The sequence below is a fragment of the Dipodomys ordii genome, unplaced genomic scaffold, assembly GCF_000151885.1.
Source record: "Dipodomys ordii isolate 6190 unplaced genomic scaffold, Dord_2.0 Scaffold117, whole genome shotgun sequence".
Classification (NCBI taxonomy): Eukaryota; Metazoa; Chordata; class Mammalia; order Rodentia; family Heteromyidae; genus Dipodomys; species Dipodomys ordii.
The window spans coordinates 3,665,428-3,691,420 of record NW_012267333.1 but is presented as its reverse complement, the minus strand read 5'-3'; the positions used below and the strand labels follow the sequence as shown (position 1 = coordinate 3,691,420).

Here is a 25,993-nt window from a genome sequence, read left to right as displayed (position 1 = left end):
GTCAGGCAAGTGGGCTGATCTGGCTGGATTGTGGGTTCTAATCTATGCCATGGGGAATAATACTATTTGCATCACTGGGCCTTTGTGAAGATTCAATGAAATCCCATGTTCAATGTATTCTCGACTTTCTGGAATGTACAAACTCCTAATAAATGTGACTGTTGCAGTTATTATTGAACTCACGCTCAAAGAAATAATGATAATATTCCTTAAGTCACAAAAGAGGTTTTGTGTCTGTAGAACTCATTCCATTGTGGAAATAATATTTCAACCACATTAATAAGGAAGATGGCTAAATAAAAAAGGAAATCCCATCCATCATTCTCTCCACCATCAACAATTTTTCACGTTTGCATATTCTCCTGCAGACTTTGTTGGCACCAATGCTTATTTTGTATGGCTACAATCAGTGTTCATGCAAATTTTGTATCCTGCCTCTGCCCTGCAAACATGATGTTAAGAAGTCCCCATGTTTCTGCATATACTTCATAATTATCATTTTTGTGGCTGCATAATATCAGGTAGTGTGGTTTTCTTAACTCTCTCAATCCCTATAGAATTGGAAGAGGAGCATGCTAGTGTGTGCCCAGAGCTTTTTTTGTTTTTTTTTTTCCAATCTCTTGAATCATGCATTTTAGGTCAACTCCCACAAGTAGAGCTTTGTGAGTCCAGAGGTGACAATATTTTCAAGGCTCCTGTTCCATTTTACTAGATTGTTTTTGTAGATTTTTGCACACAGTTTCCAGAGATGTAAGAACACAGATTTCACCCAGCTTTGCCAGGGCTGGATGAGATTCTGCTAATTGAATAAGTCTGAAATGCTATCCTGATTCAGCCTTCATTTCCATGCCTTTGATCACAAACAGGTTGGACGGTTTTCCAAGTATCTGTTGACAGTCTGCTTATCCTCTTGGGAGAAGTAGCCATCCACATCCTTCACCTGTCTATCTGGTGAAGTCGTGAGACTCCCATGATAAATCTGAGCAAGCACTTCAGAGTAGATTGATACGAATCATTTGCCGACCACATTTGGCCATGGAGGGTTCTGAGCTAGATGATGCATGGTCCAAACTCTACCCTGGGAAGATTAATTTTAAGATTAATGGAGAAAAATGGGCTGGAAGACAGACATATCTGGGGGGCCGGGACTGGGCAGTAGCTCTTGGGAACCCCTTAATCAGCCACAGGAGACTCTAGACCCCTGTAAGTTGGGGGGTGAGAACTTGTGGCTCTTCTCTTTGTTCCCATCCTACAATGTTACCTGGCACATAGTCAACTTCTCTTGCAAATCCTGTCGGCCTCACACATCCTTCAACCTAAGGAACTGAAGGGAAATGATGTATCTTGTCTGTTTACTATACTATATAAATGAGGGAAAAGATGACCCAAAGAAGGTCCTCTGGTGTCCGCACTTGGTGTCTTTGAGCAGGAGGGGCAAAAGCTAGAGAATTAATGCAAGATGGAGAGGCAAGTCATCATAATATGGATTCCTATGCTCAGAGAGTCAAAGGCAACTCACCTAACAGACACCCCAGGTAGGGCTTTCCAGCCCTGGGCCATGTCCCTGAACTCATTTGCTCAATACTAGTGCTTGCCCACTTTGAGCCATAGCTCCACTTTGGGTTTTCTGGTACTTACTTGGAGATATGAGTCTCATGGACGCCCCTGCCCACCTGCTTTCAAACCACGATCCTCAGATACTCAGCATCCTGAGGAGCTAGGATTACAGGCACGAACCCAGCTTTTCCAACACTTTCTAGTCCACCTTCCACAGCAGACTTCACTCACTCCTGACCTTTCGCCTAGCCCACCACACCTTCCATTATAGTTATTGGACCAAGATCTGCCCCCGGAAACCTGATACATCAGTGACAATTGCCAGGGCCCTACCAGGCCTGTTCCAAGTACACAAAATAAACAGTGAAAGAAGAGTAAATGCACAGTAGTGGGAAATGGAAGCCCTCCTCATCTGACAGACAACTTCCTAACTAAGAGACCTCTGGAGAGTCCAAATTCCGATTCATGACCTGGAGCTTCAGGAAAGAATGGAAGATTCACTACGGACCCAGACCCAGAGCTCTGGCTCTGTGTCTTCTTGGTCATGTCCCCTTTAGATGACGTTATGTGAACTCTCAGCCTGCAGGGCTGGAGTTGCAAATGGAGGTACTCCTGGCTCCCCACAGCACCAATGTTGTTTTTGCATTCTGACAGGGGACCGGATGATGGAAAGCTAGGTTCACATTTAGAATAATCTGACTCTTCGGAGTCCTGTACAGAAACACACCCCGTGTCCTCTTCTCTTCCCAACTAACAAAGGGTGCCATGGATATGCACATGAACACACCCACAGGTCTGAGGCCCATCTACACCCCCTCCAGACTGCTGCCCTTAGAAGTAGACTTGGGCCATTTGAGAGAGAGACCCCAGGGTAATCAAGGCCCCATGTGTGGCCTGGGAGGGCCATACAGCCCCTTGGTCATAGGATTTCTCATGCCATGGAATGTTGGAATGGAGGCATATTGGCCAATGGCCAGAACAGAGCCCCTAAAAGCATGAAGCTCGAGGCAAGATACTTTTTTGTCTGAAAGTATGCTCATGACTGCTTCTCTGAGTTTGTTTTTTGGGAAAAGGGGATTAAAAAAAAAGACCCTTCCCGAACCCTTATACGTTGTTTGTGTGAATGTAAATTCATCCAGCCACTATGGAAATCAGTATTCAGAAAACTAAAAAATAGAGCTATCATAAGATCCTGTTCTACCACTCCTGGGCATCATCTAGAGGGATCAAAGTCAGTATCCAACATGGACAGCTGTACTTCCATGTTCATTGCAGCATTGCTTAATAGCAAGTCATGCTATCAACCTAGGTGTCTGTCAACAAATGAATGCATTAAAAAATGTTACATGGGCTGGAATGTGGCTTGGTGGTAGAATGCTTGCCTAACATGCATGAAGCCCTGGGTTTGATTCCTCAGTACCACATAAACAGAAAAAAGCTAGAAATGGTGCTGTGGCTCAAGTGGTAGAGTGCTAGCCTTGAGCAAAACAAGTTCAGGAACAGTGCCCAGGCCCTGAGTTCAAGCCCCAGGACTGGCAAAAAAAAAATGTTACATAGTTACATAATTTACACAGTTACACATGTACATACATATATGTATAAATGTATATATGTGTGTGTGTGTGTATATATATATATATACCCACCATAGAGTATTATTTAGTCATAAAGAAGAATAAAATTATGTCACTTGTAGGAAAATGGATGGATAGTGGAGATCATCATATTAAGTGTAGTAAGCCAGACTCAGAAAGGAAAAGAAATAACACATTTCCTCCCATCTGTAGGATCTAGATTTTAAAAGAGAGACATGAAAGTATTTGGAGAGAGAAGAGAACTTGTGGGAGAAGGGAGGAGGACAACAGAGGGTGATGAGGTAGTGAGTACAACCAAAATACGCATTACGTAAACGTGCAAGTGTCACAGTTTAACCATTATTTTATACAATTAATTTTTTACAAATAGCCAGGCACCATAGCTCATGCCTGTAATTCTGGCTACTCAGGAGTCTGAGATCTGAGGAGTACAGTTCAGTGCCAGCCCAGACAGGAAACTCCTGGAGACTCTTCTCACCAATAAACTACTCAAAACAATCTGGAAGTGGTGCTGTGGCTCAAGTGGTAGAGCGCTCGCTTTGAACACAAAGAGGCCCAGGGACAGCACCCAAGCCCTGAGTTCACACCCCAGGACCAGCAAAAAAAAAATATGGGTTGGAGGCATGACTCAGCTATGAGCCAATGAGTGAAAGTGTCAGATACTTAGTTCAAGTCCCAATCTTGGACCTAAAAAAGTAAAGTTAAATTAAAAACAAAAGGATGAACAGGACACTGAATAAATAAACGAATAAGACCTCCTTTGATAGACTTGAGGTATTTAATAGATGCCAGTTATTATAGACATGAGTGGACTGAGATTCTAGAAACTACGCAGAAGGAATACATGGATTACTTACGTTATTTTAGAAAGGATGTGGGGGGAAAGCCTGTCCCATTAGGCTGGGCCAAACAAGGGCACAGATCTCCTGGAAGAAGGGGCTGTGCCTCCACCTCCACCCTCCAAGGTAAGCAGCTCAGGCAGTGCTTTGGAGTCTAGAGCAGAGTCTAAAGGGATCCCTGCAAGTTCTGATCATCCCTTGGGGGACCAGACCAGACCTCCAGAGCTACAAAGCAGGGAGCAGCTCAGAATCCGGCTGAAAAGCTCCACTTTTGGAAGCTTCCAGCTCAGAAGCCACAGATAAACAACAATGCCACAAAGCTATGGCCTCATAGGACTTTCAAGAGCACCGAATCCAAGATGTTCTTATTACTGAGGTAGCTCACAAAGGCTGTCCCAGGTTAGAAAGCCATTTAGTGGCAGAATCCAAGCTAGAGCTTCAAATTCAGGCTATGCTTCTGTCACCACCCTGGGCAGCCCTAGCATGGGCTGAGAATGGGAAGCCAAGTCAAAGTCAGCCCTGTGGGGAGGACATCATAACTAAAGACTGGCTCCAAAACCTAGCGCCAGCTTTCACCTCCTTATAACCTTAGGTCATAACTAGGCTGCAATGTCAATTTTCTAGGTTGCTTGTAGGCTCAAAGACAGAAGTGATGACATTATTAGAATCTGCAGCACCTGCTTTATCTCATTTACTCTTCAAACAACCCTATGCCCTGACTCCTAGGATTCTCCCCCTCCAGTATGCTGAATGAGATAACAGGGGGCATAGTACAGTGAAGCCACTGGCCCAAGTTCATCTGTTTAGCTGTTTAGCTGCAGAGCCCAACATGAACTTGACCACTGAGGCACTCTACTCCTGTACTAACTGCCAAGTGTTCTCTCCATAGCAGGTGCCAAATGGTAACCTGGATCTTGGGTTCTAATCTTTTTTTTTTCTTCCAGTTGTGGGGCCTGAACTCTGGGCCTGGGCACTGTCCCTGTGTTCTTCAGCTCAAGGCGAGCGCTCTACCGCTTGAGCCACGTCACCACTTCCAGTTTTCTGGGTGGTGTGTTGGAGATAAGATTCTCATGGAGTTTTCTTCCCCGGGCTGGCTTTGAACCGAGATCCTCAGATCTCAGCCTCCTGAGCAGCTAGGATTACAGGAATGATCCACCAGCACCTGGCTGGATTCTAATCTTTACAATATTTGTATCACTGTGTCTTTGGGAAGATTCCATGAGATCATATGTTCAATGCATTCTTTACTTCCTGGAATGTACAAGCACCTAATGAATGTGATTGTAATTATTAGTGAGCTTACAGTTAAGAAGTGTTGAAGAGGAAAAGCCAGGCAGTTTCCAGGGAATCACTAGAACGGGCCCCCAGAGTGAGGAGACTCAGTAGACTATTGGGAATAGCACTGCTGTTAATAAATAGAACTCAAAAAAGAATATACTTCTGCCTGACCTCTTTTCCCAAGCCCATGATTCTCAGACAACTGGTCTACCTGCTCCTCATCCATCAGTCCACCCATCAATTCTTTCCTACAGATTTGCTCCCAGTGGGGATGCATATCCACCTATAGCCACCAGAGGGCAGGCCAGAACTGTAGTCAAGGCCAAAGGACCAAACACCTATACAGAGCCTGGTCAACTAACCAAAGATAAGTCATGGTATTCTAAGGCCCAACCCAGAATTACACTTTGCCATTACACAACTGCTCCCTGGAATCTCCCCACACTGAACTGCAGAAACCCAACCCACGGGCTGGGAATGTGGCTTAGTGGTAGAGTGCTTACCTAGCATGCATGAAGCCCTGGGTTCGATTCCTCATTACCACGCACACAGAATAAAGCTGGAAGTAGTGCTGTGGCTTAAGTGGTAGAGTGCTAGCCTTGAACAAAAGAAGCTCAGGGACAGTGCCCAGGCTCTGAGTTCTAGCCCAAGGACTGGCAAAAAGAAAAAGAAAGAAAAAGAAAAGAAAGAGGAGGAGGAGGAGGAAGAGGAGGAAGAGGAGGAGGTGGCAGCGGCAGCAGCCCAACTCTTTGGGACATAGGTTCTGATTCTACCAAAGAATCGGCACCATGCACAGCTTCTATAACGACAGCTTCTACCAGCAAGCACTCTGTCATCTCTTGAGTGACTGGAGATGAACACAGTCTTTGCAGTGAGTAGTAGACTGTCACAAGGACAGAAGGGGTCTAACTGGTTGAGGGTTAACTAGTGAAAGCTGGTATTCAAGGAAGAGCTGTTTCCGTTTGTCCACCTGCCTGAAGGTAGTAGGGTGGAGGACTGCAAATGTGGGTGGGAGGGTGGAGGGAAAGGTGGAGACCCAAAGCTTTGAGTGGTTTTCAGTAAACTGAGAGCAGTCATCCGCCCACCGGGCAGGAAGCCATCATTCTGCATGCTTCCTTGAACACCTGTTGGAACTCCGCAATGAATGAGAAGTTTCCTGCCCTCAAAAAGCTGGCAGTCTTAAGTGAGCGCAAAGCAGATGAGTCAGCGGATCGTTAGAGGAACCCCAGAAACCTGTATACTGGGGTAACCCGGGAGGGGTGGTGACAGTTTAGGGAACACCCCCAAGTTGGGCTTGAATGAGATGCACGGAGCCCAGGATCGTTGGAAGGGACAACCTCCCTCTTCCCGCAGCTGCTAAAAGGATGGGGGTTCCCCCATCGGGCTTCGGGTGCCTGCCTGTTTGTGGGGGGGGGATCGGGGTCCCCTCCCACCCCACTTAGAAGAGCGCGGGCTCCGGGAGGCGGTGACAGCACACCTGACTCAGCCCGCCGCCCACCCGCCCCGCAGCGTCTGTCTCCGCATCTTGTGATATTTCGCTCCCCGGGAGCCGGCCCCACCGCGCTCCGGAGGCAGCTCGGCAAACAAACCCGGCGACAGATTGTGCCGGGGAAGCACGCCAAATCCCCCCCCAATCCCGACACTCCCCGCACACCCCTCCCCACAGGCGGCCCTCCGCTGGGTGGGGCCCAGGGCAGTGCAAGGCCCTTTGCTTGTCTTGGGGAGATGGAAAGCCCCCCATCACACCACACACACACACACACACCTTCCCCTGGGGACGGAGATCACCAGCGTCTTTGTGTTCTGACCACCTAGGAACAGGGGAGGGGTGCGAGAGGAAATGTAGGGTCCTTGGGAGCCGGGTGGGGGCAGGGGTGGAACCAGCAGGGGGTACTAGCAGTGGGGTGCAAGTGGGCTGGGGAGACTAAAGGAAACTGGGTGAAGAAGGAAGGGAGAGAGGGAGCAAGGGAAGGAGAAGGAGGAGGAGAAAGGGAAGAAAGGAGAGAATGGGAAGGAGGGAGAAGAAAGGAGAGAGAGGAGGGGAAAGGGAGAGAGAGAAGAGGGGAAGAAAGGAGAGGAGAAAGAGGGGAGGGAGGGAGAAGAAAGAGGAGAGGACGAGGGAAGAGGAAGAGAGGAAGGGAGGAAAGAGACCGAGGAGAGAGAGAGAAAGCCAGAGCCCCCCTGCGAGATGCAGCGGCTCCAGCCCCAGTGGCTAAAGGACAGGGAGAGAAGACGGGGAAGAAGCAGGTGCATGGAGGGAGGGGGAGAAGGAATAATGCAGACATGGAGATCATAAAATATGAATAAGAGGTGGGGGGATGAGAGCCATCGAATGAGTACGAGGGCAGAATGACAGATCCTGGTAGGAGCCGAGAATGAATGGGAAAGAATGAGGGCAGCGTTTATAAAGCGCCTACTGTCTGCCACGCGGTGCATTGGACCCTGGCACCGGCGGGCGAGTAGGAGCTGGGGGGTGGGGGAGGGCAGGGGGAGGCTGCGGGGCGCAGGGTTCCTGGGCTTCGCCAGTCGGACTGCGCGCAGATGGCCCGGGCACCCGCCACCCGCGGGCGCTCCAGAGATTCCGACGCCGCCTGGCGAGAAGCCCACGCCTGTCCTCGAGGGCCGGGTGTTAAAACACTCTGGGCTGGCTGGAGACCCACACCCACGGCAAAGGGGGGGCGCTCGTGTCGCCGATTGGCGGACACGATCACGCACTAGGGGTGCGCCGAGCCACCCCACCCCTGGAAACCAGAATCCTCCCTTCTGTACTAAGAGAGCAGAAGTTCGAGCCAAACCTCCTCCCCATCTTGGGCGGGGTGGGGGGAGGGGAGAGGGGGGTCCTCTCCTGCCTTCTGTAGTAGGCTGGAGTTATGGTCACTCCCGCGACATCCGATCCACGCACGCAGGTGGGCACGCGTGCCCACAGTTGCACCCGCTTGTAAATGTTTTAAGGGACACACACACACACACCGCACCCCACACTTAATACCCTCACCGCCCATCCCAAGCTGGTGCGTAATTGTGCACAGCCTCGAGGGGAGGGGACACCCAGCAGTTCACCAGCGCGCACACTCACAGATTCCCACACACACACCTCCGCTTCCCTGGACCGGTATAAAAGGTTGCGTGTTCACACCTGCACGCGCGCGCGTGCGCTCCTTTGCACTTGATCTCGGCTCACACAAACTCCTGTATTGTGAACCGCTCTTAGGATGGTCCTTGTGCGCTCATCTTGGAGGCGGGAGTGTCTGGGAAGGGAAGGGGAAGTAGGAGTTTGGGGCTCTCCTTAAGGGAAGGGAAACAACTGCGAAAGGACACCAAGGCGGACTGGGGGTGGGGGGGAAGAAGGGGGGGCAGACGGGGAAATGACCCAGGAGACGGTTGGGGCAAGTCGGAAGGGGATAATCAGACTCATTCATGGGGTTCCCTAACACCTCCGCGCCCTACAACCCCTACCCATGAAGGGATTTCTCTAGAAACAACGGAGCCCCCGAGGCCTTGGAACGCAGCCGGCCCTGACTGCCCAGGGTTGGCCGGGCGCGCGACAGGACTAAGCTAGACAACCGCTCCGTGCTCCTAGCGGCCAGCGAAGGGTTAAGTCGCCGGGCTGGGAAGCGAGGGCGGAGCCAGTGAGTGCGGGAAGCGGAGGGAGGGAGTGGGGGGGGAGCGCTTCCTCGCTGTCCCCACTCTCCCTCGGCGAGCCGCCGGGGCGCACGGACCGACTGACCGGCTCCCTGCGGGCAGCGCTGCGGCGGGGGGCGCGGACGGCTGGGCGCCCCGGGCCAGCCCCGGCCCTCCCCATCCCGAGTGCGCCCCACCCCACCCCACCCCGTCCCGTCGGGGGGGGGAGCTCCCGATGGCTCCTCCCGGAGCCCGCAACCCGGGGGGCGCAGGGTAGAGCCCCTCGGCCAGGCAACGCCACCCTCCCCCCCCTCGGGGGGACCCCCGGGCTCTGCGCCTCCCCCCTCCCCGCGGAGTCCCCGCCGTCCGTCCGTCCGGCGGGCTGAGCGAGCGAGTGGGAGCGCCCTCCCCCCGCCGCCCCTTCCCCGGCTCGCGTGGAGACAAGATGCTGCCCGGGCTCCGGCGCCTGCTGCAAGGTAGAGACCCCGGCCGGCCGGCGGGAGGTCGGGGAAGCGGGCTGGGGAGTAGGGGAGCAGGGGTGGGGGTGGTTGTCCTGGAGAAGGAGGGGGCAGGGCACCCCTCTCCCGGGGTGCGAGGGTGGGGCAGCCCGCGCCGCCCCCGGCTGCCCGCGGGAGGTGGGCACCTTCGGGAGCGTGGCTGGAGCTCGTGACCGAGGGGATCGGGGAGTGGGGGGGGCGGGCGGGCCGGATCGGGGAGGGAGGGGGATGATTCCGCGGTCCGGGCTCCAGCGCTGTGGGGCACCGGGAGGACTCGGGCCGGCTGGAGAAGCGCCGACTCAGCAGCTCCCGGGGCCCGGTGTCTCAGCACTTTGCAGTCACCTGGGAGGTCAGTCGGTGTGGGGAGGGGGCTGTCTAGGAAGGTAACGGGGTGTGCCCCCCCACGAAGGGAATCCCTAAGGGTAGGAACAGCTGGAGGGGCTAGAAAGAGAGAGGTCTTGCCGAGCAAGGATTGAGTGACAGGCAAGGGTGTGGAGCTAGAGATGGGGGGGGATGGAGAGAGGGGGAGGGGGTCCGTGGGAAAGGGGCGCAAGGAAAGAAACTCAAAAAGATGGGCGAGTGTGCGGGGGAAGTGGAGGAGAGGAAGGAGGCTGGGGGAAGGGAGGGGAGGGGAGGGCCCCCCATAAAGGTTAGACGGGGAGGGCCCCCCCATAAAGGTTAGACGGTAGAGCTCCTTGGAGAATAGTAGGGGGGGGAGTCCTGAGAGACCGAGGTAGGCGAAGGAAGGGAGGGGAAGAGGCGCCCGAACCTGGGCACAGGTGCCAAGGAGACTTAACTAGAGACCTGGAATGGAGGGAGATAACGGAAACCATGGGGAGGCGAGGGAGGGGCTGGAGACCAGAATGGAAAAGGGGAATGAGAGAGAGAGAGAGAGAGGAAGAGACATCTGAGACATGATGGAAAGAGACGGGGTATCAGAAGCAGAAGGAAGATGGTGGTGGTGAGAGGTAGGGTTGGATCAGGGAGGAAGTGGGGGGCCTGGGGCTGGATCAGGATGTTGGTAGGTAGAGGGAAGAGGAGAGGAAAGAAAGAGAAAGGGATGGGGAGAGAGGGACCAAGGGTGAGGGGGGGTAGAAGGGGGGTTGCCCAGGGCTGAGACAAAGAGGTTTCTGGTAACCACTTCCACGTGGGAAGACCTCCATTTCCACAGCGCCCGCCTATCACATGGCACCGCTCGGGAAGTGGCTGGTGTGCCTGCTGAGGGGGCTCAGCTCAGGTCCTGGAGGGTAGTTGTGAAGGAAGTGGCGGGTGAGTGAGAACTCTCCAGGATGGGTGGTAATTCTCCTTCGGGTGGGCACTCTGACTGCTCAGTGCTGCCATTTATATCTCCCAGCCCTGTCTCCTCATCAGAAGACGTCCTCCTGGTGGTACTTGGATCCTGCCACCCCACAGTGGCTGCTTATTTTGGGGTGTTACATTCTGGGAGAGTGAGAAGCTGTGTGCAGCAGCCTCAAACCTTTAGTCCTCTGGGGGGAGGGGAGGTGGCATGCATGCCTCCCCCCCTATCATTTACATCTCCCCCACCCCCATCTTACTGCCCATTTCCCATCCCCCCCTTTAGCCCCGAGCCCCCTGCCCCAGCCGCTGCCCTGCAAAGCCCTGAAGCTACCTAGGAGGTGTGAGGGTGCTATTTCTTACTGGGACCTTCCAGAGCCTCTCTCCTTTCTTAGGACCTCTCTACCCCATACCGGAGCCACCGGCTCCCGGCCTCCAGCTGCTTGGTCCATGTCCCGTGACCTTAAGCTCTTTTTTCCCCCTGGGGTCTGAGGAGAATGTTGTCTGGCTACTGCCAGGGCTGGTCGCCCAGAGTCCTTGACTATGGTCCCTCTGTGAACGGATACTTCTTGACTTTAAGGACCTCAGCCTTCTGGATCAATATCATATTCCGGCCTCCTCCACCCTCTCTCCCCTGGTCAGTTCCGGCCACATCTCTGGATACTGGTCATCTCTTCCCCTCCTCTTCCTACTCCTCTTTCTCTCTCTTTTTCTTTCTTCCTTTTCTTTCTCTTTCTTCTCCTCTTTCTCCTCCTCCTTCTCCTGTCCTCCTCTTCTTCTTTTCCTCCTCCTCTTTTTCTTCCTCCTCCTTCTTCTTTTGGTGCCAGTCCTGGGCTTGAACTCAGAGCCTGAGCACTGCCTCCGGAGCCTTTACACTCACAACTAGCACTCTACCACTTGAGCCACAACTCCACTTTGGGCTTTTGGCTGGTTAAAGATAGGAGTCTCACAGACTTTTCTGCTTGGGCTGGCTTTGAACTCCCCTCTCCCCCCCCGCCCCCAATTCTTAGATCTCAGCCTCCTTAGTAGCTAGGATTATAGGCATGAGCCACCAGGGCCATGCTTGGCCTTCTCTTCTTGATTCACCAATGTGCCATACACAAATGTGTCAGCAGCCCAGGAGAAGAAAAAGGCAGAGAGCAAAACCCAGATATCTTCCATGCGTTGACCCTAAACAGTCACACAGCCAGCACTGTGGTTGTGATTGTATTGTGATTGGCTTGGGGTGGATATCGGGGTGCACTTGTCTGTGTTGATTCCTGAGGTTGGGGGAAAGGGTTTCCCAAATGAAGGTCAGAGGGGCTCATGGCATGGGCTTGGCACCTGCGCTACACATCAGGGTAACACGTCATAGTCACCACAGGAGCTGAAACTGCTCATCTCATGGCCAGAGCCTTCCTCCTTCACTCTGCCACAGAGTCTGTTGAGCTACTGGGGGTGCTGAGGGCATTGTAACCGGTATCTTCTGGATAAAGGACTTAACATGACCAAGTCTGCTTGGCATACAGTAGGTGCTTGAGCTCAGTCACTTTCCCTGCCTTATACTATCCTGAAACTTGGGGCTCACCTGCCAATTTTGGAGGGCCCAGGAGTGAGCAGAGGGAGCTGCCAGAAAGGGCTTCCCTCTCCACCCTGCCTGGAAAGCAGTGGAGGGAAGGAAGGCTTCTGAGAAAAGCACTCACTCAACTCACTCAGAAAACTCACTCTTGCTGCTGGCTGGCCCTCAGCCTTGTTCCCTGGGAAAGGACAGGCTTTGCTCTAGATGGCCACAGAGGTCAGCATCCCCCGGTCCAGCGTTGACACTCAGTGCATCATGTCCCGGGGTCCCCGCTGGGGATGCACAGAGCCAGGGCCAGGAGAGGGGAGCTGTGGTCCTGAGGTGGGGGTGGGGATGGAGAGGAGGATGCTTGGAACTTGAGAGGAAGCAGCGGCAGAGAAGAGGCAGAGGGTGGAGGAAGGAAAGGGAGAGGGCACCCCCCTGGGCAGGAAGCGGGGAGGGCACACAAAGAAAGGAAAACAAAAAAAGGCACTCTCTCAGTACCCGGCCCCCCCCACACAACCTGACTTCTGCCTGAGTGCGCACTCCAACCCAGCCTGGGGGCAGAGCAGCCCAGAGCCCCCCACCTCCCCTCCTCCTCGCCTCCAGTGAGAGCCGCAGCCTGAATTATGGATGAGGCTCCTTGGGTTACAGCTGCTTTGCGCGGCAGCAAGGGCCAGAAATGGCAACAGAGTCACTGTTACGCAGCAGCTGTCATGGAGGGGCCCCTCCCCTCCCAGGTCAGGATCCCCCCCCCCCCGCCTCACAGAGCGGGCAGGGAGTACCATAGAGGCTGGGGGACATAGGGAGACAACCAGGAGATGGTATGGGGAAAGAGGAGCGGATGGTTGACTGTGAGCAAGCGCAGAGCCAGTTAGTCCTGGGCAAAAAGGATGATGGGGAGGGGGTGAGGGTCTCCTGCCACCATCAAGTAGGGTCTCAGGCTGGAGGAGACCCTGATATCCCAAAAGGAGCCCCCCCCCCCACACACACACAGCTTTCCCGGGCCTCTCTTGGAGTATCAGAGTAGCAGGCCTTCCTGAAAGCAGGAGGAAGAGCCCCTCCCAAGCCCCCAGGGGGCTAACCATCAACGCTGCCGGTGGATTAGAAGCTGAATGAAGACATCCAAGAAGGACTTTGCATCCTTTGGTGTCAAATCCTTGGAGAGGCCGAGCTCCGAGGGTGATTGACAGGAAGGGAAGTTCCCTGGCTGGGCAGCAGGAGAGTCTTTTTTTTTTTTTTTTTCTGGTTCTTACCCTGTGCTACTTTGCCGTGTGACCTTGAGTAAGTTGCTTACCTCTCTGGGCTCTATTGGTCACCTCCATCCACACCACAGATGCTTGAATTAAATGAACCTGCAGGACTTTGGGCAGTTTTGGGAAATCTCCAATTCTAAGCTCAAACTTCAGCACTCAGCAAACCCATTTAGGGCCTTTCCCCCCTCCCACACACACACCCCTGCCCCACCCCGCCATTATATTTCCACACTCTACTTCTGCCTGGTTCGGATCAGAGGGTGAGAGACATGATCTTCTACCCCCTTCTCCACGTCCCCCCCCCACACCCACACCCCCACCCCGCAGCACGTGGTTCTGAAAGAAAAAGTCGGGAGGAGAAAGTAATCGTGAACCGCCGCCCGGGGGAGGGGGTGAGAAGGGCCGAGAAACGCGGAGGTGGTGTGAACGAATAGAACAGCCGCGCTGTGTCACCCAGTATTACATCACACCCAGCCTACACACGTACGCACGGGCCTGGCACACACACACACACACACACACACACACACACACGCACACACACAGGGTAGCCGGCAGCACACGGCTCACACACACCATGCAGCACAATACCTGCCAGGAAGGACCAGGCAGGGACAGTCACCGTGGGGCCTGGTGTGGCACTGGGTGGTACTAGGAAGCCAGGCATGGGTGCATCTGTGACATCAGCACCACTTGGTATGGTGGGTACACACCTGATTGCTCAGTGCCTCCTGTACTGAGGACCTGGCTCACTCTGTCACCCCAAAGCACACACACGCAGGCTCTCTCTCTTTCTCTCTCTCTCTCTCTCTCTCTCTCTCTCACACACACACACACACACACAGCAGCCTCCTGAGTGTGAGAGATCACACACAACACATCTTGCAGACCTACAGGTCTGGCACCCATCATCACCCACACCTGGACCATCCCCAGGGCCTCTCTCACAGAGCTCCAAGAGCCAGGCCTCCCTTCCTCCCCCTCACTTGCTTAGTGCCTTGCTAGAGGCCGGAGGGGAGGGGTGGTCATGCACCCATAGAGAAAGCCTGCCTGGCTTTAGGGGTGTGGCTCACTTAGAAAACCTCCGAAGCCTTCTGCAATCCTTCTGCAAACCTAGTTTCAGCCAGAACTTTCAGATGCTAGAGGAGAGTAAACCCCCCCCCCCCACAGAGATGGAGGGCTGACGCCACGCTTCTCAGCATAGAATTTCGGGCATCTATGCTATGTGCTTTAGTCCTCCATCCTGAGGCCTCCATGGGCCTGATTCTCCATCAGTGTCAGAAGTAGGGTGGACCCACACACCGTGGCTTGCCTCGGTCATCCTAGCCACTCAAGTGGCTGAGATCTGAGGATCATGGTTCAAAGCCAGCCCAGGCAGGCAAGTCTGTAAGACTCTTCTCCCTAATGAACCACCAAAAAGCCAGAAATGGAACTGAGGCGCCAGTGGTAGAGCACCAGCTTTGAGTGGAAAAAGCTAAAGGGGCAGCACTGAGGCCCTGAGTTCAAGCCCCAGTGCTGGCACCAAAAAAAAAAAATGAGAAAGAAGAGAGGGAAAGGAAGAGAAGGAGGGGGAGAAGGAGGAAGTAGAGAGAGAAGAAAAAGAAGAGGAGGGGCAGGAAGAGAAGAGACCCTATCCAATCTTCACAAATTACTTGGGTGGATGGGGGGGGGGAGAAAACCACAAGTTAAGATGGCTCTGAATGAGGAGAGCTGGGTCACATACAATGACGATCACAAGCAACCCCCAGGAATCCTGACTTGTTGGAGTCTTGGCAGCTGTATCCTGTCCAGGACCCCCAGCTCTCCTGGTGCCTGTGAGGCCCACTGCACGCTGCTCCCCTAGGCCCTTCCAGAGTCCCTGGCTCCAGTTCTCCTGGGTTAAAAACCGGCAGGATGATGCAGGAGGACAGCTATGGTCGCTAGCCCTCATCCCCGCCCCGCCCCCCCCCCACCTCCAAGGCTGGATCCTGGGCCCATAGAGGCCTTAGATTCACAAGTCCCAAGTTAGTTCCACTCATTCTCGAGTGGGTTGGCTCTGCCTCGCTGGGGACATTTGGCGATGTCTGGAGACATTTTGGTTGTCACAAGTGGGGGCAGGATGCTGCGGGGACTCACTGGAAAGCCTGCAGATTCGTGGAGGACTTCCCCCACCTCTCCCCCCCCTCCCCGCCCGCCCATCAAGACTGAGGATGGAAACCTTCACCAATAGGCTTTTGACATTGATCTCTAGACAAGGTCAAACTTGCAACCATACCAACAGGGATGACAGAACAGTCATTGGCAAACACGTTTAAAAAATGATCACACAGGGGCTGGGAAGGTGGCTCAGTGGGAGGGCACTTGCCTCCCAGGCTTGAGGCCCTGGGTTCGATCCCTCAGCACCACATAAGCAGAAAAAGCTGGAAGTGGTGCTGTGGCTCAAGTAGTAGAGCACTAGCCTTGAGCTGAAGAAGAGTGACAGCGCCCAGGCCCAGAGTTCAGGCCCTTTGATGGACAATAAATAAATAAATAAAATCACACAACTATAACCCTCTGTACAGCTCCTTTATAATAATAATAAAACAGTATTTTTAAATATCACAGTGCTTTCTATACCATCCTCCAGGTTATTGCTATAGTTGGTGTTGTTTTAAATATGCATCCAAAAGGAGATCTGCACTGGATACCAGTGCCTCACACCTGTGATCCTAGCTACTCAGGAGGCTGAGATCAGACAATCACAGTCTGAAGTCCCTCCAGGCAGGAAAGTCCATGAGTCCACAAGACTCTTATCTCCAGTGAACCAGCAAACAGCCAAGCAGGGAGGTGTGGCTCAAGTGGTAGAACACCAACTTTAAGAGAAGAAGCCGGGCAAGGGTACAAGGCCTTGACTTCAAGCCCCAGTACTGGCATGCACAGACAGACAGAGATTTGCAGATCTCCAAGCTACCTGGAGAACAAAGATGTGACCAGACCTAACAAGACTCAGGCTGCCTCCCCCTCCTCTGCGTGTGCCCCTGATAGCATGGCACCACCAGGCCCTAGCAGGTGCGCAGCAGGCCCTGGTGGCCCGCCGCTGCCTCCCAGTCCACCCAGAGGCACTTGCAGCCTTCGCTTTTACTCTCCCCACAGGTCCTGCCTCGGCTTGCCTGCTGCTCTTGCTCCTGGTGCTGCGGCCCGCGGCCCCCAGCTGCCCTATGCTCTGCACCTGCTACTCCTCCCCGCCCACCGTGAGCTGCCAGGCGAATAACTTCTCCTCTGTGCCGCTGTCCTTGCCACCCAGCACTCAGCGACTCTTCTTACAGAACAACCTCATCCGCACGCTGCGGCCGGGCACCTTCGGACCCAACCTGCTCACCCTGTGGCTCTTCTCCAACAACCTCTCCACCATCTACCCGGGCACTTTCCGCCATCTGCAGGCCCTAGAGGAGCTGGACCTCGGTGACAACCGGCACCTGCGCTCCCTGGAGCCCGACACCTTCCAGGGCCTGGACCGGCTACAGTCCTTGCACCTGTACCGCTGCCAGCTCAGCAGCCTGCCCGGCAACATCTTCCGAGGCCTGGTCAGCCTGCAGTACCTCTACCTCCAGGAGAACAGCCTGCTCCACCTTCAGGTGAGCCGCCCCTCCCCATCCTTCCCCCCAGATCTCTCATTCTACACAGCCCCCACACCTATGTGCCCCTCAGCATCTCCGTGTCTATTTGCCTGGCCCTTTTCTTTTCCTTTTGCTGGTCGTGGGGCTTGAACTCAGCACCTAGGAGCTGTCCCTGAGCTTCTTTGTGCTCTGAGTCACAGAGCCACTTCTGGGTGTTTTCTCAGTCATTTACTGGAGATAAAGAGTCTCATGGATTTCCCTGCTGGGGCTAGCTCTGAACCACAATCCTCAGATCTCAGCCTCCTGAGTAGCTAGGATTACAGGCGTGAGTCACCAGCACCTGGCATTCCTGTCCCTTTTCTTAAGAGTCTGTCCCTCTCACATGCTCCAGCCTTCACTCTGTCCATCCCAGATTGGGTCTCTCTCTCTCTCTCCCCCTCCCCACCTCTCTCTTTCTCCCTCTCTGTGCCCACCCTTTACTATCTTTCTCTGTCTGTCGGTCTCTCAACTAAAACCCCATCTGCCTGTCTATCCTTCCCTCTCCTCTCCTCTCTGTCTCTCTTTCCTCAAACCCCCATCTGCCTCTGTCTGTCTATCCTTTCCTATCTCTCTCTCTGCCTAACTTGCCTCCCCCATCTGTCTCCCTCTGCCTCTTCTGTCTGTCTCCCTTCACACACCCACTCTGCACACTCCCCCATGTCTGCCTCTGTGTGTGTGTGTGTGTGTCTTTTTGTGATCTCTTCTCTGCCTTCCACAGACTCCACCTTTCCCCAGCTCCCCAGACCAGTGGCCTTTACAGATGGTCTCCCCATCCAACCCCAGATCTTCCCACTTCGCAGGCAAACAGGGCAAGAAGGATCTCCTTGAACCTTCCATCCTGTCCAGCCCCCTGTCCAGCCCTTTATAGATTCCAGTTCTCCAACTCTGTCAGTTCAGTGCACAGGAAAAGAAAAAGAAAAAAAAAAGAGGCAAAACTCTGTTACCTAGCTGGAAAAATGGATCTCCTGGAAAGAAAAAAAAAGAAGAAGGAATAACAGTAATTGTTATTTATTGTTATTATTATTGATCTAATTATTGTTTATTATTGTTATACTGACTGCCTGACAGTCAAAGCCTCCTATTCCATTTCCCCAGGAAGCAATAGCACACCCTACAAACCACCCAAGGAGAAAATCTCTCTTGGCTGCACAGCCACCAGCTGTGGAGGGGAATGAGGGATTCCAGCCCTCTTCCTCTCCCACCCTAAGGAGACCTGGAGGGTGCTGCCACCTCCTCCCCCTCTCCCTCCCCTACTCCTCCCTCCCTCCTCCCCCCTCCAGGCTTGTGCCTAATGGAATCAATCTACTAGCTGGAAAATCAGGTCTGGTTTGATGAGATATCTGCTAAGAGCCAAAGCGATCACTTAACACTCTTCTTGAGCACCCAGGTGGTGCTTGGTTGGGAATCTAGCAGCAGACAAGGCACTCCACCAAGACTGAGTTATTTGTTTGTTTGTTTTATTGGTGCCAGTACTGAGGCTTGAACCCAGGGCTAGCAGTGCTCTTCTTGGCTTTTTCCACTCAAGGCTGGTGCTCTACCACTTGAACCCCACCTCCACATCTGGCTTTTTTTTTCTGGTTCATCAGAGATAAGAGTTTCACAGACTTTTCCAGACCTTGGCTGGCTTTGAATTTTGATCCTGAGATCTTAACTTCCTGAGTAGCTAGGATTACAGGCATGAGCCACCAGCACCTGTCCCATTTTGTGTCTGGAATCTAGTGGAGAAGGCAAGGCAGCAAAATGCCTAGCATGCTGGGAAAATATATCATGTGTTGTCATAAAATAGAGCAGTGACCACTGCAGCCAGTACCACCCTTGAGTCAGGCACTGTGTAAAGCACATTCAGGCACCCACCCCATCATTTCCAAGTGCGTGCCATTTTATTTAACCCAGGCCTCGATTTCCTCATCTGTACAATGGGAAATCCTGGGCACTTTATAAGCCTTTGATGCATGAATAATTTGTGAGGCACTTAGAATAGTGCTTGGCATTCAGTACGCATTGTATAAATGCTTGTTAAAATACTATCTGAAAGAGAAAAGGAAGTGAGACTTATTTAACGTTGGTCTCAAGTGCAGTGCCCCAACTTGAACCTTCATCCTGGAGAATTGGGTCAAGTTCAAGGATTATATGGAGACCGTGGGAAGGTTCCAGAAGGTTCCTTCCCTTTCTTTTCTTTCTAAACTGGCCTGGGACCACAGGGCCACCAAAGCACAGTCAGCCCCTCATCTCACTCCCTTGCTGAGGAGTTTCCCCCCCCCCCTCCCATGCCATTGTTAAGAATGAGGAGGCCAGAAGTCCTGGACTACTGCACGGTGTGACGCTGGTAGCTGGGACAGATACGGATGGCAGGGACATGGGACTGGAAAGGCCTGAGGCCATTGCGGAGGTGAGGGGGGCTGGCTCTTGACCTGCCTAGTCCAACCACACTTCACGGGGGATGGTAGGTGTCTCCTCTCCCCCCTCCCCCAGCTCCAAAGTGCAGTTGCATGAGCTGGTTTCTGATAAAACACCATCCTTTGAATCTACCAGACCTAGATTCATTCACACAGTGGTTCCTTTATGGCTTTGGACACATGTCCACATCCTCACTTCTAAGTTGGCCATCATGACCCTGTTTACTGATCATTCTCTGCAAGATGGAAATGTATTTCACACAGGCCCATAAGCCAAGCGGGTGACACTGTCATTGTTGTTATTGGTGGAGTCCCCTTCATCTGGAATGCTAGGGACCAGAAGTGTTTCAAATTTCAGAGTTTTTTGGACGTTGGGGTATTTGCATATATTTGTTTGTATTTGCATATATGTGTGCAAATATGTTGAGTGAATTTACTATACATATATTTGTAATGAGATATTTTGGGAGTGGGACCTCCCAAGTATAAGTACAAAATTCAGTTACATTTCATATATATCTATACACATAGCCTGTAGGTAACTAGATACATTTTAATAATTTCATGTTGTGGACTCCTTGTGACATCATGCTTGTGCTGGAAAAGATTCTGATTTTTAAGCCAGGCACTAGTAGCTCACACCTGGAATCATAGATATGCAGGAGGCTGAGATCTGAGAATCACGGTTCCAAGCCAGCCTGAGCACGAAAGTCCATGAGTCTCTTATCTCCAGTCAACCATCAAAAAGCCAGAAGTAGAGCTGTGGCTCAAGTGGTAGAGTGCCAGCCTAAAGCAGAAAAATCAGACAGTGCCCAGAGGTATCTTGGGCTCCAGTTCAAACACTAGTATGGGCACCAAAATAATAATAATAATAAACCAGATTTTGGAGCATTTTTTCCCCAGATTTTTGTTTGTTTTGTTTTGCTTTAGCCAGTTTGGACTCAAGGCCTTGGGCCTGCTAGTCAGGTACTCTCTACTCACACCACCCCCCTTGCCCTGATTTCAGATTTTCTGTTTAGAGATGTTCAGTCTGTACTTTTGAATTCCCAATCCTGCTACTGGTATGGGAATTGGTACTGTTCCCGAGGTCCTGATTTAACTTCCCAGCTCTGAACCTCAGTTTCCTCTTCTATACACTGGGCGAGTAATAAAACCGATGCTTTCCACAAAGAGCAGCTGGAGGAGGGAGGGAGGGAGGGAAGGAGGAGGGCACTGCATGGAGTTCAGTGCTAAATAAATCACGTTCTCATGACCTGATCATCCATCTACGCATGGGCCCATGAATGATCAGCCGGCTGTGGGGTCAGCAAAGGTCCAGGGTGAAGGGGCCACAGGTAGACAGTGGGGTCTTCTGAGATGGGAAATGCTTGTCTGTACACCCCTGACATGGGTGACCCAGAGCATCATGGGAAGGAAGCATCTTCACACCTGGGCCCTGTATAGAGGAGGAAAGAGAGACAGCCCCCGCCTGTGAACTGCCCCGGGGGAACTAAGCTGAGAGATGCCACAGGCAGGTGGGGAAACGTGGGCTGCGGTGAGATCTACGGGCGTGTAGGTGTGACCCAAGATGGCGCCAGGCCTACCCTGTGAGGAGGCTTCACAAGGGGTCTGGCAGGGAGAGGTGGACAGGGGAGGAGGCAAAGGTGCTCACAGACCGTGTGCTGGGTTTCAGGCACAGTGCCAGGCAAGTTCATTCACTAACAGATACTTACTGAGCACCTAACTTCATGCCAGACAGTGTGCGGGGTGCCAGGGATTCTGGGGGAAGGTGGGGGCGGGGGTTGAAGGGAATAGTATGCTGGTCTGTGGAGCCGATTTCCTGCTGGAGAGGAGCCAGGCGATAAAGATGTTCATTCTTTCTTCTAGTTATCGCAGTGGCCTGTGTAATGGTTAGGAGCAAGCGTTATGTTCAAGCAGATCGGGAGTGTGGATCCTAGCTGCACCTCCCATTCGCCCTGTGGCTTTGAGAAAGTGACTCAACTACTCGGAGCCTGTGCGATGGAGACAATGTCTCTTGGGGTAGACTAGAATGTTGTGATTAAAGTAGGTGCTGCTTTAAAAAGGCCTCCGTCCACATCGAAGGGTGGCTATTGTTGAATATTTCACAGCAAAGTTAAGTCACCAGCTCTTTAGTAAGGGACGCTGGGCTGTCTCTGGCTCCAGAGCTCAGCTGTCCTGAGCCCTATCTCTGAAGTTTACATCTACATTAACTGTTGGGCTCTACGCAAGTCTCTTCCGCTCTCTGGGCCCTCCTCCCTCTCCTAGTCTTGAAAATGGAGGTGATCATACATCCGCCTTACGGAGTTGATGACTAACAGTGCAGCACAGGGCTTGGCACATGGTGAGAACCCTAAGTAAATCATCAGCCTGACGCTGGTGATGATGACAATACCACCAGCCATGGACCGGTGAGCCCCGAGCGGGGGATGCCTGGGACAGGGTACGCCCGCCAAACAGCTTTGCTGAATGAGTGAGCTACATTCTAGAGCTCACAGACTCACATAAATAGCAGATGCGGGGCTGGGAGAGGGGAGGGGTGGGGGGACCTTAAAGATCAATTACTCAGGGTTACTTGTCTCACAGATGAAAACACCCAGGCCCAGACAGGTGCCTGGAACTGCGCAAGGTCACACAGCCTGGCAGCTGATTTGACGGGTGCCAGGGCCAGGAGCTGGAAGGTTGGAGAGAGCCAGGCAAGGTTGAGAACAGGATGCTGTCCAGGGAAGGGCAGAGGGGAGGGGCGGCAGGGAGGGATGGCTGTATTAAGATTCCAAATGGATGCAGAAAGCTGTGAAGCAGCCAGGCGGGAGGCGAGGGAGATGTGGTTTTTGAAATGGAAGAGGATGGCTTCAGCAGCCAGCTCTGTCCAGAGGGAGGGGCCCAGAGAACGAGGAGAGGGGGGAAGGCCGGGGCTGTGAAAGTCAAGAGCTTATTAATGCACAGAGAGGAAGAACTGGATTTGAGAGCTGCAGCCCAGAAGTGGCGGTGGGATTTGGCAACAGCTTGGATGGGGGGAAGGGGGCAGGCGGGGAGGGGCAGCCCCCCCCACCCCACCCCAAGGCTGAGGCGCTGGGAGGGGTGGAGCAGGACTTTTTGCAGAGACACAAAGAGGGGGTTGGAATCGGCTGTGGATCAGAGGCACCTGAGTGGCCTCGTCTTCTGAACCTCCCTTTCCTGACCATCTTGAGCGCCTAAACAGGGTGGTGACCTGCCTGCCTCCTTTATTGATCCTCCGAACATTCGGCTCTGATACATCTCACCCTTATTGGGCAATCCATTAACCAAAAAGGAAAAAGGAACCCTAAGTAGGTCTTGAGCAAAAGGATAAGAGTTCATTCTTGGTGAGCCTGGAAGAAGAGGACATGGCTAGGGCCAGGCTGAGCCTACGGAAGTGCCCAGCTGGGGAGGGATAGAAGGAAGTATGACGAGCAACCTGAGCTGGGATGGGGGGGGGGCGGTGGCATTGGGGGTGGAGAACGCTGGTGTCAGAGGCAGTGAGAAGGTTGAGGGGGACGGATCTCAATGTGGCCAAGAGGAGGGTTCTTGGCAGGCTCAGTTCCTGAAGCAGAGAGGGCGGAAGGCAGATGGGAGGGGGCGAGAGCACGCAGGAGCACAGGAAGGTGGAGGCTGTGGGTGTGGGCTGGGAGTCAACGCCCGCCCCCCCCAACCTGAGACTCACAGACCAGACCCTGTCCTGGGAGGCGAGGGGGGGGGAGGCAGGAGCTATAGCAGGTCCGCTGGCCTAAGCGGAAAGAGTGCTGGCCTCCCTGAGAACCAGCCATCCCAGGACCTGCTGACAGCAGCGAGGTGGGAAGGACAGAACCTCTGGGCAGCGCAGTCAGGCCACTGACCGACCGGGGCTCTGGCTGCTCCTTCAGCCAAGAAGCCCTTGCTGGCTCTGAACCTCCCTATCTACTATTCTGTAAAAAGTGGGCTGGGCTAGTGAACCCCAAAGGACTAGCTGCCGAGTCAGCTGGTTGTCAGATTTCCCAGGTTAACAGGGAGAGGCCGGGCCGCCCCCCCCCATCACCACAGGTCACACCCACACGTGTTAATGCTGAAGCATAATTCCAAGGTCTTCCCAGTGCTCACATGACTCCCCCCCCCCACCCCGGGGGAGGTGAGAAAAGTTTCTCTTAAAGGACAACTCAGCTGCTTCTGAATTTGTCCCCGCTGGAGTCGGTGTCTGACCCAGCCGCCTCTTTCCTTCAAGGAAATAAATAAGATGGGCCTGGATTCTAACTGAGCCCCTAAAGTCCTGATACCCACTAGTAACTGATGGCTGGCTGTTCTTCCAGGCCTGTCACCTCCATAGCTCTAGAGTATCTAATCCTGAGTGCTGTGGGTGGTTTTTTTGTTGGTGTGTTTTTCTCCCGGTTGCACATATTAAGGAAACTGAGATTCAATCAGGTTAAATAGTTGCCTAGAACTGGGGAGTGGGGGGCAATGCAAGCTGGATTCTGAGCCCCTAAGCCTGCGGGCTTTGGATCAAATCCCCAGAGTGCAGGCACTGTGCCCAGACTACACTCATGAACTTCATGTGAACTGTCTTCTTCAATTTTCAGAACAGGCCCTCGAGGTAGCTATACTCCCCTCCAGATGAGAACACAGGCTTGGACAGAGTACTGACTTGGCCAAGTTACCAAGAATGGCTAACTCATCCAATGCCTCCCACTCAGGGACTTTCTTCCAAACACCTCGCTACATGGCTCTTCATTTGATCTCTGTATTTTACAGATGAGGAAACACAGAGACACAGAGTGACTTGTCCAAATGACAGTGAAGTCAGGATCTGAAATCAGAAAGTCTGGTTCGACAGTCTGTATGCTTTTCCAAGCCATATTCACTTTATTGTCATTATCACCACCATCATCATATTTAAATAGTTGTACTAAGGGATTCTAATTCAATATATCAGTTTATGAGTCCAATTAAACAGTTGTGTGTGTGTGTGTGTGTGTGTGTGTGCTGGTCCTGGGCCTTGAACTCAGGGCCTGGATGCTATCCCTGAGCTTTTTTTTTGGGAGGGGGGGTGTCCGGTCGTGGGCCTGAACTCTGGGCCTGGGCACTGTCCCTCAGCTCTTCAGCTCAAGGCTAGCGCTCTACCACTTGAGCCACAGCACCACTTCTGGCCTTTTTATTTATTTATGGTAGTTAATTGGAGAGAAAAGTCTCATGGACTTTTCTGCCCCAATTGGCTTTGAAACTCGATCCTTAGATCTCAACCTCCCGAATAGCTGCTAGGATTGAGTATGAGCCATCAGCACCATAGCTAGTATAATGATCGATGTCACCTTCCACAGTTCTCCTCTCTCTTTCCCACTCCACTCACCCCACTTCACATTACCTGATTCTGTTTTCACATGTGCACATTGAATATTATGACTGCAGTCACTCACCCTTCCTCTCTCCATTTGTCTCCCCCTCCCCACAAACCTCACCTTCCCCATGGAAAAAAAAAACAAGTGCGGGCTTCTTGGTATTCATTTTATTACAGTGTAAGTTAGTTGCTCAAAGGGGTTATACCACTGGCTCTTCCCTTGTGTATTCCCTACTTGGGTTCAGAGGTTTGTGTGTATCTATGCATAGTATCTTTTCATCTATGAAACCAGAGGTTCTCCAAGTGTGGCCAACCCCATCACCAGGTAACTTGGAAAGAGGCAGATTCTCCGGCTGTTTACCCCCAGACCTGCCAGCTGGGAAACCCCAAGTTGGCAGGGTTCATAGTATTTTGTTTAGTTGTTGGTCGGTCGTGGGGCTTGAACCCAGGGCCTGGGCGTTGTCTCTCAGCTCTTCTGCTCAAGGTGAGCGCTCTACCACTTGAACCACAGCGCCACTTCCGGTTTTCTGGTGGTTCACTGGAGACAAGAGTCTCATGGACTTGCCTGCCCTGGCTGGCTTCGAACCAGGATCCTCAGGTCTCAGCCTCCTGAGCGGCTAGGATTACAGGTGTAGCTGGGTTTAGGGTAAAGAACCAGTTTGCTTCCCCACCCCCCACCAAAGAGATCATTAGAGAGAAGAAGGCAGGACTGGGATTCAGGGCTCAGGTCCCCACTCCTGTCTCCCCAACGCGGCCCGGGGGCGGGCCCCCCTTCACCCCACCCCAGCTCAGCCCCCCTGTCTTCTGTCGTTCCCCCCCCCCCCCGCACGCCCAGGATGACCTGTTCGCGGACCTGGCCAACCTGAGCCACCTCTTCCTCCATGGGAACCGCCTGCGGCTGCTCACGGAGCACGTGTTCCGCGGCCTGGGCAGCCTGGACCGGCTGCTGCTGCACGGGAACCGGCTGCAGGGCGTGCACCGCGCGGCCTTCCGCGGCCTCAGCCGCCTCACCATCCTCTACCTGTTCAACAACAGCCTGGCCTCGCTGCCCGGCGAGGCGCTGGCCGACCTCCCCAGCCTGGAGTTCCTGCGGCTCAACGCCAACCCCTGGGCCTGCGACTGCCGCGCGCGGCCGCTCTGGGCCTGGTTCCAGCGCGCGCGCGTGTCCAGCTCCGACGTGACCTGCG

At 53.2% G+C, this 25,993-nt stretch overlaps 1 protein-coding gene across 1 annotated transcript in view; it reads left to right on the top strand.

Moving 5' to 3' along the window:
* The first annotated feature begins 9,335 nt into the window (after positions 1-9,335).
* Positions 9,336-25,993, top strand: part of Rtn4rl2 (reticulon 4 receptor-like 2) — a 17,071-nt gene continuing 413 nt past the window's right edge. Inside the window, exons 1-3 of the mRNA XM_013029029.1 lie at positions 9,336-9,366; positions 16,588-17,069; positions 25,642-25,990. Coding sequence (XP_012884483.1) covers positions 9,336-9,366; positions 16,588-17,069; positions 25,642-25,990 — 862 coding nt within the window. The remainder of the gene's footprint in view (positions 9,367-16,587; positions 17,070-25,641; positions 25,991-25,993) is intronic.